At 33.0% G+C, this 12,500-nt stretch overlaps 1 protein-coding gene across 6 annotated transcripts in view; it reads right to left on the bottom strand.

Annotated features, from left to right (window-relative positions):
• The window catches only part of acyp2 (acylphosphatase 2, muscle type), a 31,694-nt gene that overhangs the window by 4,488 nt on the left and 14,706 nt on the right, over window positions 1-12,500 (bottom strand). For 2 of the 6 annotated variants that reach the window (XM_077229784.1, XM_077229785.1), the window contains 2 exons: window positions 12,171-12,187; window positions 9,742-9,851 (listed from right to left, as the gene is read on the bottom strand). In XM_077229784.1, coding sequence (XP_077085899.1) covers window positions 9,742-9,851; window positions 12,171-12,173 — 113 coding nt within the window. In that variant the 5' untranslated portion in view covers window positions 12,174-12,187. Of the gene's footprint in view, window positions 1-9,741; window positions 9,857-12,170; window positions 12,188-12,432 lie in introns of all 6 variants that reach the window. The other 4 variants (XM_077229779.1, XM_077229780.1, XM_077229782.1 and 1 more) reach the window with 4 other exon arrangements.

The raw sequence follows: 12,500 nt of genomic DNA, 5'->3' as shown, positions 1-12,500 counted from the left end.
AGACTGGACTGGACTGGACTGCACTGCACTAGACTAGACTGGACTGGACTGGACTGCACTGCACTAGACTAGACTGGACTGGACTGGATCTAGGCGACTGGACTGGACTAGACTAGACTGGACTGGATCTAGGCGAATGGACTGGACTGGATCTAGGCGACTGGACTGGACTGGATCTAGGCGACTGGACTGGACTGGATCTAGGCGACTGGACTGGACTGGACTGGATCTAGGCGATTGGACTGGACTGGACTGGATCTAGGCGATTGGACTGGACTGGATCTAGGCGACTGGACTGGACTGGACTGGATCTAGGCGACTGGACTGGACTGGATCTAGGCGATTGGACTGGACTGGATCTAGGCGACTGGACTGGACTGGATCTAGGCGAATGGACTGGACTGGATCTAGGCGACTGGACTGGACTGGATCTAGGCGACTGGACTGGACTGGATCTAGGCGAATGGACTGGACTGGATCTAGGCGACTGGACTGGACTGGATCTAGGCGACTGGACTGGACTGGATCTAGGCGACTAGACTGGACTGGATCTAGGCGAATGGACTGGACTGGATCTAGGCGACTGGACTGGACTGGATCTAGGCGACTGGACTGGACTGGATCTAGGCGACTGGACTGGACTGGACTGGATCTAGGCGACTGGACTGGACTGGACTGGATCTAGGCGACTGGACTGGACTGGATCTAGGCGATTGGACTGGACTGGACTGGATCTAGGCAGGACACAAGGGATATATTTGACGACGAACCAGCACAGAGAATAAATAAGGAGAGCAACAGAGCATGTAACGAGGGAGGACAGGTGGGGCAAATGAATCAATAATCAGTAACAAGATGGGCGGGGCTAGACAATCAACAGGAGAGCACATGACACAAGGAAACACACATGACAAGCACATGTGCTCACACCAAACATGACAAAAACACAAGCACATGACCAGTAAATCAAATCACCAGCCACAAAACCAGACATGAACACGCAGCCAATGAAAACACTCATAAGCCACGCATTCACACACAACATGACAACATGAAAGCACAGAGCTAGTGGAAAACACACTGTGTGCTACACAACACAACACAAAACATGACATGAAAGCACATAAAACAAGACACAAAGACATGAGAAAACAGGAGTGTCAGAGCTCTGTCACAAATACACTAGACAGAAGTCACAGAATCCTGACAATTTAACTACACTTTAATGGCTTCTCCAAACTTTCAATGTAAACTTTATGGAAAATACATTATAATATTTTCATTTAATAACTCAAAATTAATAATTTCAAACTAGCATGCCTCTATATAGCAACCCCAAAATCATGTGTCCAACATAGGCTATATTATATTTTATATATTATATTTATATTATTTGTACATTGCATTATATTAACTTTTAACTATATTAACTATTATTTTTGTATTCTGTGTTTTCATATATAGGTGATACAGAACACATAGATGACAATGAACTTTCTCACGGTCTGAATGACTGATCCGCTCTCTCTTTCACAAACGCGCACAGCTGTTCTCTGAATATATAAACACTCGAGTTTCTGTAGTGTTCATTGTGTTATGAAGGAAAGGAGTTTCCCATCTCCTCCGGTGAGGAAGTCAGATAACATTGACACGCTGTGATAGGAAGGAATTTCTTCATACAGATTTTCATTTCCATAAACCTCAGTCTAACAATCCGCCGGACGCTCTCACTCGCTCCGGTCACACACCAGGAACACCAGACGAGTGTGACACCAAAACACCAGCGACTGTTTACTAACTGTGACTGTGAGAGTGTTACAAGTATCACTAGATCAAAAAACAAAAAAACAAATAAATATTTTATTTAATATTCTATGCACACGCACGCACGCACGCACGCACGCACATATATAAAGTCTAAAAGGTGTGTGTGTAAAAATTTTAGTTTAAATTATTACAAAATATAATATATTGAATATATTAATTATAATAAAAATAAATATATAAACTATATATTGTATAACATATATATATAAACTATTATATTTTATTTAAATAATGTATTTAAAATATATAATATAACATTTTATATTTACAAACAATTTAGAAACAATAGTTTAAAAACAATAAATAATAATAAAATATATACAATATATATATATATTTATATATATAGAGATCATATAAAATATTATATAATATATATATTATATTAAACACTCACTCAAAATAATATTTATATTTTATAATAAATATTATTGTATTAAAAGTAATACTAACAATATTTACTTTTTAATTTATAATTACATTTATATTATATTGTAATAAATTATATCATAAAAACAGTAAATAAATAGTTCAAAACCAACTAATGATACTAAAATATATAAAATTATATATATATATTAAATATAATATTTAACACTCACTAAAATATATTTATATTTTATAATAAATAATATTTTATTAAATGTAATATAATATTAATATATTTACTTTTTAAATAATAATAAATTATATTATAAAAACTATAAATAATAAAATATATAAAATATAATATTAAATACCAACTCACAATAATATTTATATTTTATACCAAATCAAATATTGTTGAAAAAAAAAATAATAAAAAATATATATTTCTTTTTTTAAATTACAATTTATACTTTAAAATGATCATTTATATTATATTATATTATATATTTGGGGGATTTATTAAACTGAATAAGCCTAAATATGAGCAGTAGTAAAAGTGATGCTAGCAACCCACAATAATTCTAAAATATTTGTAAGAAAATGCTTTAAAATAGAAGTATAAGTGCCAGATCACAGGAGCCAGCTGTAACATGTCACGTCAACAGCTCATGAACACAGCGATGATCCTGATGGTCCTGAAACGCTCTCTGGCAACACTTCTACACTTCAGAGCTCATCCAGATATTATTCAGGGATGGGTGGAGGCCGTCTGGGAACGTTCCTTCGGGATCTACAGTCTCATTAACGTCACACACAAACACACACCCGGCCACAACCCAAGAGAGTTCACCAAACCAACCCAACACGCCAACAAACAAATGAAGAGAGCCAAGTTATAACATTACAGAGTAAACAGATTGACAGATGTCAAAAAACGAGGTAATATAGGTAAAGAAAAACAAGGAATGGGAAAACAAGTAAAGGGGGCGGGGCCTGGAGGTTTGTGTAAATATTTAATGAGCAAACACATTTGTGTTCACTCGCATCTCGTGTTTACCAGCTGGAATGAGGAAGAGGAGGCTTTCAGAAGAGGAACAGCTTTTCTCATGCAATACTGGAGCTCTTTGTCACTGTATCCAGGCAATCGCATTTACAGCTACACACACACACACACACACTGGGTGTTTCTAGGTTGTGTAGCAGAGTGTAAGTAAATAGGACACGGTCCCACCAGAGAATCACAGCTAAAAATGTCTTTACAGGGCAGCGGCCACCTTAACCTACTTCAAAAATATAATACAATAAAATCAATTCCTTTCAAATATCTTTCTCATTGAAAAACCTTTTCACTTAGAAATATGGATCATTATTACTTAAGTAAAATGGTTTGCGAATTCCATTTCATAAGACTTGACAAAGTCAAAAAATATGTTAGCTTGACAAAGCCGTATGAAAGTTTGAAAGTTTTATAAGCTTTAAATTTTGTGAAGTATAGAAAGACATTGCTAACATGAATTAACATGTCGTCATTTTGACCAAATTTTTAACATGAATTAGCATTTTTCTAGCATGTTTTTACACATTGTTAGCATGAATTATGTTGCTAACATGTTTTAACACGTTGTTAACATGAATTGGCATGTTGCTAGCACGATTAGCATGTTTCCAGGATGTTGTTAGCATTATTTAGCATTGCTGCGAACATGTTTTAACATTGTTGCCAACATGTTTTATCACACTGCTAAAATTATATAGCATGCTGCGAACATGTTTTAACACTGCTAGCATAAATTAACATGTTTTCACAGGTTGTTAGCATGAATTAGCATGTTTGCTAGCATGATTTAACATTTTGCTAACATGACTTACCATGTTGCTGACATGACTTAGCATGTTGCTAGCATGAATTATCATGTTGTGTGTATGTGTGTGGTCAATGAACTCAAATTCTCAGTAGGTTTTATCTATGACTGCTGGTCCAAAACAAACTTTTTTAAAAGCAGTTTTTAAACAAACGCTGAAGAGCCTCATCAGTGTATTCATCACCAGATTAATGATCAGACTGCAACTGTGGCACATATCTGGACAATTACGCAAAATAAATCAATTACATTAATGGACTACAAGGATTTAAGAGACTTTAAATCTACTGTGTGCATTTGAATTAATACACAACATTAATTAAAGCTCAGCGGTCAGTAATGAGAGATTTTTGTTCATTCATTTTAGTAATACTCAATACTGAGCAGAATATACACTGTGTAAGATGTTCAACGTTTCACTGTAGTCACATGACCTCGTTATCTTTCATGTTTAATTCAGTGAGTGACATCCTGTTAGCATCTCAGAAATATATGCAGTTATTTGGCAAATTTAATCTTATTTTCTATATAAAATATCTTTAACTTTTGGCACTTCTTTTAATTTATTGAAAAAAATTTGTTTTATTTTAGCGTTGTTTGTATACTATGATAGCTTTTATTATAACAATATTGATATTTATTAATATTTATCATTTATTATTGTATTAATATTAGCTTGAAATATGCTTTGGGTTATTAATAATTATCAATTATTACTATTTGGGTTTAATTTATTTTTAGTTTAGCTTATTTTTTGTTCAGTTTTTGTTTTTATTTATTTGCATGTAATAAATTTAGTAATTTCAGGTAGTTGCCAAGGCAACAATTTTTCCATCTAATATTTATATTTTATTTTATTTCAGCTTTATTTCAATGAACACATTTTTTTAAATACACTGTAAAATTTGTTACTTCCTTAAATTTTTAAGTACAATCGACTTGGATGTTCAAGTCATTTCAACTTAAATGACATTAAAAAAAATGAGTTGAATTTGTATAACTTATTTTGATCTAAAAACATGTTGTCATTACTTATTGATCATATCATTTTTTACAGAATAATTAGGCAACTCCATGCTGTTGCAGCAGAGATGAAACAGGATCTCAGTGCAGCAACTTTATCCAAAAACAAACTACAAACTTCACAAAACAATCTCAGAAACATGAACAGAACAACCTACACGCACTGAGGCTTCGTTTACACGTTGCCGGCTATTTTCCTAAACGGATATTTCACCCACTTGTCAGTTTCCAGAAAAGTGTTTATTTACATGAACCCGTGTGTATATGCCGCCAAGCGCATGCCAAACCTGTAGGTGGCAGTGTAACGATAAACTACGTTAGCCAATCAGAATCCCGAAAATAGGAACAAATCACTTCCTCTTTTGAACAAAGACGTCACACTTTTGACGCAGGTGCAAGTTCTGTCGCATACTGTGACGTCGGCTGCCTAAAACTCTGTTTTTCTCAATTTACATGCAAACGAAGTTTTCCGAAATCTTGATTCTGGCCGAAATTTTTCAGAAAGAATCGTTTTCAGAGGCGAATTCTCTGCGTGTAAACGAAGGGAAATGTCTCAGTTTTTCAAAATAACCATGTACGTGTAAACGGGGCCTTAAAGTAGCTTGAATGTAACTCGACACCCTTGCCTCATTTAGTATGCGCGGTTCTATGAATATGCAAATGAGCCCCGCCTCCACTCACTCACTCAGCTCAGAGATCCACTCGTTGACGATCACACGTTGATCTGATTGGTTACAAGGTAGTTTGTGACGTCAGAAACACCAGCGATTTCAAAGCTTGTATTTCTTTCACTGCAGTTTTAAGGAGAAAATACTCAGCAATGGTGTTGACTTCTGAATTTACACATGGTTTGTCTTAAAGCATATTAAACTAAACGAAGGGAAATGTCTCCGCTTTTTCAAAAAAGTAACCATGGGGCCTGACACAGAACTGAAAGAAACACAAAGCTTAAATAGACAGCAAACAGAGGAACTAATAAGACTGATTAATGAGACACACCTGAACTGAAACTCAAATCAAATCAGTAACCATAGAAACAAACAGGCAGGGGGCGGAGAAAGACAGAACTGAATTAATTAACAGATTAACCAAACACAGACGAGAATATAATCCGAATAATAATCAGAGACTCTGGCCATGTTCTGTCTTCTGGCAAACGCTATCGTAGCATGCGATGTACTTAGATACTAAATATACTTAATAAATTAGAATACTTAACTCACATTAAATTGTATTCATTGTATATTTTCAGTATACATTTAGTTTTGATAGTCTTATATGGTGATTTGTTATTTGGTCTATTTATAGTGTATGTTATGTCTACCTGTTGTTTGTCCTACTTGCACTACCCCTATTTTGTTTTTCCTATTTATGCTTGCTTGACTTTGCACATTTGAGCTTGAAGAAACGCAATTTCGTTCTGCTGAACACTATTATTGTATAGTTGCAATGAGAATAAAGCACTTTGAACCTGAGCTTGAAAAACAAACTGGCAACGTGACACATGCATAAAATACAGTGCACAGTGCACAAAAAGATTTTGGATACTCTACGCATACAGAAAATCAGTATGCATACTGCAGAAACAGTAATCACATCTCTCCCTCATCAGTGAACAAATAATGTCTGCATCTGAAAACATAGGCAGTGACTTTGCAGCCTGGTTCCTCGTGAAGCTGATTACGGACAGACTTCTGAGGCAGCGTAACGGTTTAATGATCTACAGCAAAATAGAGAGAGCTTGGGTTAAAACAAGTGAATATTTAATGACTACAATAGTGATTTCTTGCTAGAAATGACATCACAAGTGGAAAAAAATGATAAAAAATGTATATTTACACACAAACTGACGACCAGCCGCAACTTTCAGACGCCACTTTTATGTTTCTAGCTCAACTGTTACAGAATGGAAAGCACGGGATTGTGGGATATCAATATCTTATACTATGTTGCCTTCAAAAATCAAAAACGTGTCTTGATGCCTCACGACCTTGAAATGTGTTCTCCGAAAGCAGCGTTTATCAGTTTTCGGACGCAGCCGATGTCTGAATCACATTTGAGACTGTGATGATGTCATAAAGCCCTGATGCCATAAAGTAATACACTGTAAAAAGGGTAGCTGCCTTAAATTTAAAGCTCATGAACTTACATTTTTAAGTACAAACAACTTGGAAGTTTATGTCATTTCAACTTAAATGACATTAAACTGACTTGAGTTGAAAATTGCTTAACTTATTTTGACGAGTTAAAGCATTGTAAAAACACGCTGTCACAACTTATTTATCATATAATTTTGTACAGAATAATTACTGGCCACAGTTTTATGCATAAATTTGGATATTCTACGCATTCAGAAACAGTAATCTCAGCTCACCCTCGCCAGTAATGTGCACAAATAATGTCTGGTTCCCATTAGAGACTGATGATATCATAAAGCCCTCGCCCCTGTGCTCCCCCCCGCCCAGACTGACATCATGACATCATCACTCCCCGTCCCGCCCGACCCGAGGGACTGCAGACCACGTACGCTCACTCAAAATACAGCACAGGCAGCAAAAGCTTTCAACGTACTAAAAGCTTTCTATTCTGTTGTCTCCATCTTTCATTATAGGCTACAGCCCAGTAGTGATGGGTCCAGTCATTGCATCCGTCACGTGACAAATGAACAAAAGACTTCCCTGTAAATTATTTTTGACTGCATTATAATGATTTCTTAATTCAGAGATTGCGTTGGTTGGCGTGTTCGGGGGAATTTGGCTGTTAAAAGTATAACACTTAAAGCCACTTAAATGAACGAAATGATTCAAAAAAAGATTTGTTCATTTTGATGAACGAGATGAACAAGAGAGTCGGTAAAATGATCCGAACCTCCCATCACTACAGAATCTATCAGTCTTTCTAGACTGTTCCATGACTCAAACACTGGAACACTAGCGCCACCTGCTGGTTAGAAGAGGAACTGCACACCAGACAACAGTGACAGGCTCAAGATATTGATTGATTTCTGTTCTGGTCTGGGTTTGTTGATCTGTAAATGCCTGTTTGTTTCTATAGTGTTTGTTTGATTGTTAGTTCAGTTCAGGTGTGTCTTGTTAATTTGCTCTCCAGTTCTGCCTATTTAAACCCTGTGTTCTGTCTTTTTCTTCGTCAGACAGAAATGTAATATATGTCAATATATGTAAATTATATAATGTCAGTGCCCATGTATGTCTGCTGTCTATATGAGAATATATGCAAAATTCATATATATAAAACACATAGACATATATGAAACATATTTTTCAAAATATAGCAAAAATGGCCGTTTTCATGTAAGTGGCATTTTTATACTTAATGTTGTCCATATATGCGAGAAACCAATACTATACTGTAATAAATGCAGATATATGGTATCATATATGGATGAACTCAAATATTTTCTTCACATGTTTGGACACCAGGCTTGTGCAAAATTCAGAATTTCAGAATTGGCCTCGATTCAATTCATGAATTGGAATTTGAATTGACTCCGCCCCAAAGGAAGTTGAATTGGAATGAGAGGAAGTGGAATTAAATTCATGGCAATTCAAAGAAATTCCACACAGTCACACAACAGAAAGAATATGTTGAATCTCACATACATTCAGCGTTAGGAAGGTTACTTTGGAAATGTAATTGCTTACTGTTATAAGTCACCCATTATAAATGTGGTTCGTATTACTTTATTTGGATTACTTTATCAATGTAAATCAATTTCCTTTTAATTTGATTAGTACCTAATTAAATTACACATTTACCTCAGTAATACAACTAAATACAATTACATTCATTTTGTAATTCAATAACATAATTTCATTACTGTTAATTCACTCCTCAACCCTGCATACATTTTGTTCTAATATATATATATATAAACAAATGTCCACCTCAAATTGTTGTTTTTTTTCTAAAGATTTACTAAAGTAATTCTAGGAAATGGAGTCATATTCTATTATGTTCCACAAAATTACAATTACAATAAATCAAAGGTAATTATTTGTTCTGTGACTAGAGCTTTTAACATTCATCGCTGGCGGAAAAAATATTTCCTGTTAATGTAATCTGTACAAGTAGTTCAAACTAATATCATTTATAGAATATGTAATGCAATCATATCTGACATATACTGTAAAGCTTCATTGTTAAACACTACACTTAAAATATCTATATGAATTTCTTAGAATTTGTTTTGAATTGCAATTCTGCTTCCTTTAATTCAAATTCGAATTGTAATTCTAGATCCTGGTTTTTGACATCAATTCAAATTCAAGAATTGAATTGGAATTCAGGGGTCATTCTCAATTCAATTCTGAATTGTGCACAAGCCTGTTGGACACATAAATGTTCATATATGTTGCAGGCATATATTGTGTTCTCAGATAAGTCAAATATATGTATAGATATATGTCATGCTATTTAAAATATAAGTACATATATGGCCATATATTACATTTTTGTATGGGATATATTGTTACACTAAGTTGGTTGTTCTGTTTCTGCTCTTGAATTCTTTGTAAGGTTTTGATTTTGTTTAATAAAAGAATGCTGCAATTAAATCCTGCTTCCTCCATTGCTGCAACCGATTGTAACACCTATAAACCATTTATAACTGATTGCACACTGAACACAGATGCATACTCACATTTCTTTCACTTTCTCTGGAGGTCCCTGCACCTGTCCGACCACAGTGCCCTGTCTAGTGTTCTTCACCCAGCCTGTGACGCCCAGATTCTTCCCCTCTGCTTCTGTATACTGTCGTAAATCAGGACAGATGAGAAATGACATTCAGACAGAGAGTCAAAGACATGAATGATGAAACAAGGGGCTTGATCTTGCATTAATGCGTTAGAAAAATGCTATTAATTTCATTGCATTCAAAGGACAGATTTTATCAGTTCATGCATTCACTAGAAATAAACTATTACTTTGGCCATGCTTTATCATATATACTCGTATGCAATTATATACTTTGTATACTCGTATATATGCAATTATACACTTTATCATATATACTCGTATGCACTTATACACTTTATCATATATACTCGTATATATGCACATACACGTTATCATATATATCATATACACTCGTATACACACACTTATACACTTTATCATATATATTATATATACTCGTATAAATGCAATTATACACTTAATCATATATACTCTTATATATGCACTTATACACTTTATCATATATATCATATATACTCGTATACACACACTTATACACTTTATCATATATATTATATATACTCGTATAAATGCAATTATACACTTAATCATATATACTCGTATGCAATTATATACTTTGTATACTCGTATATATGCAATTATACACTTTATCATATATACTCGTATGCATTTATATACTTTATCATATATACTCGTATATATGCACTTATACACTTTATCATATATATCATATACACTTGTATACACACACTTATACACTTTATCATATATATTATATATACTCGTATAAATGCAATTATACACTTAATCATATATACTCGTATTTATGAACTTATACACTTTATCATATATATCATATACACTCGTATACACACACTTATACACTTTATCATATATATTATATATACTCGTATAAATGCAATTATACACTTAATCATATATACTCTTATATATGCACTTATACACTTTATCATATATATCATATATACTCGTATACACACACTTATACACTTTATCATATATATTATATATACTCGTATAAATGCAATTATACACTTAATCATATATACTCGTATGCAATTATATACTTTGTATACTCGTATATATGCAATTATACACTTTATCATATATACTCGTATGCATTTATATACTTTATCATATATACTCGTATATATGCACTTATACACTTTATCATATATATCATATACACTTGTATACACACACTTATACACTTTATCATATATATTATATATACTCGTATAAATGCAATTATACACTTAATCATATATACTCGTATATATGCACTTATACACTTTATCATATATATTATATATACTCATATAAATGCAATTATACACTTAATCATATATACTCGTATATATGCACTTAAACACTTTATCATATATATCATATATACTCGTATACACACACTTATACACTTTATCATATATATTATATATACTCGTATAAATGCAATTATACACTTAATCATATATACTCGTATTTATGAACTTATACACTTTATCATATATATCATATACACTCGTATACACACACTTATACACTTTATCATATATATTATATATACTCGTATAAATGCAATTATACACTTAATCATATATACTCTTATATATGCACTTATACACTTTATCATATATATCATATATACTCGTATACACACACTTATACACTTTATCATATATATTATATATACTCGTATAAATGCAATTATACACTTAATCATATATACTCATACTGTATATATGCAATTATACACTTTATCATGCATATCATATATACTCATATATATCAGCTATACACTTTATCATATATACTCATATATATGCACTTATACCTTATTACATCATATATACTCATACTGTATATATGCAATTATACACTTTATCATGCATATCATGTATACTCATATATATGCAACTATACACTTTATCATAAATACTCGTATATATGCACTTATACACTATGCAATTATATACTGTCATATATTCTCATATATATGCACTCAAAGACTTTACCATATAGACTCATATATGTGCAATTATATACTTTATCATATATTCTCGTATTTATGCACTTATATACTTAATCATACTAAATACCAAATATATTCAGATTTGTAACCTATTTACCATTATTACCCATTTACTACTTAAATCTAGTAGATCTAGCACTTGTTTGTATTTGCACAGCAATCACTTATTTTCTAGTAGAATATCATAGTATTACCATGTCTAAAAACATAATAATACAATGTGTCTATTTTTGGTTAGTGTTAGTAGGTTCTGCCATTCTTAGTTATATAAGCAAGCTTTGTAAAGCAAACTTAGTTTGTATTATCCATAAATGTCTCACCATTCTGAAGCAAACACCTGAAAAAAGAAACATTTGTGAGGTTTTTGGAATACGTGCAATTGTATATAATAGCCTACAAATGTAATTCATTTGTAGCCCTATACTTGTATACAATAAACACATAGTAATAATCAACATATACTTATATTAAAACATAAATTGCACAAAGCCGTAAAACCTTTTTGAGCTGTGACATAAATAAATGCTCGTGTATTTTTGGAGGCGTGGCGTGAATTAATGTCGCCAAGTTTGCAAAAAACAGTCAAATACCCACCCTGAACATTCCCGAATACCTCAAAATCTACAGACACGTATTTTTCATCGGCGTCT

Source organism: Siphateles boraxobius, unplaced genomic scaffold (genome assembly GCF_051911475.1).
Source record: "Siphateles boraxobius isolate OS27281-9 unplaced genomic scaffold, OSU_SipBor_1 135, whole genome shotgun sequence".
Taxonomy (NCBI): Eukaryota; Metazoa; Chordata; class Actinopteri; order Cypriniformes; family Leuciscidae; genus Siphateles; species Siphateles boraxobius.
This window is presented reverse-complemented; position numbering and strand designations above follow the sequence as displayed.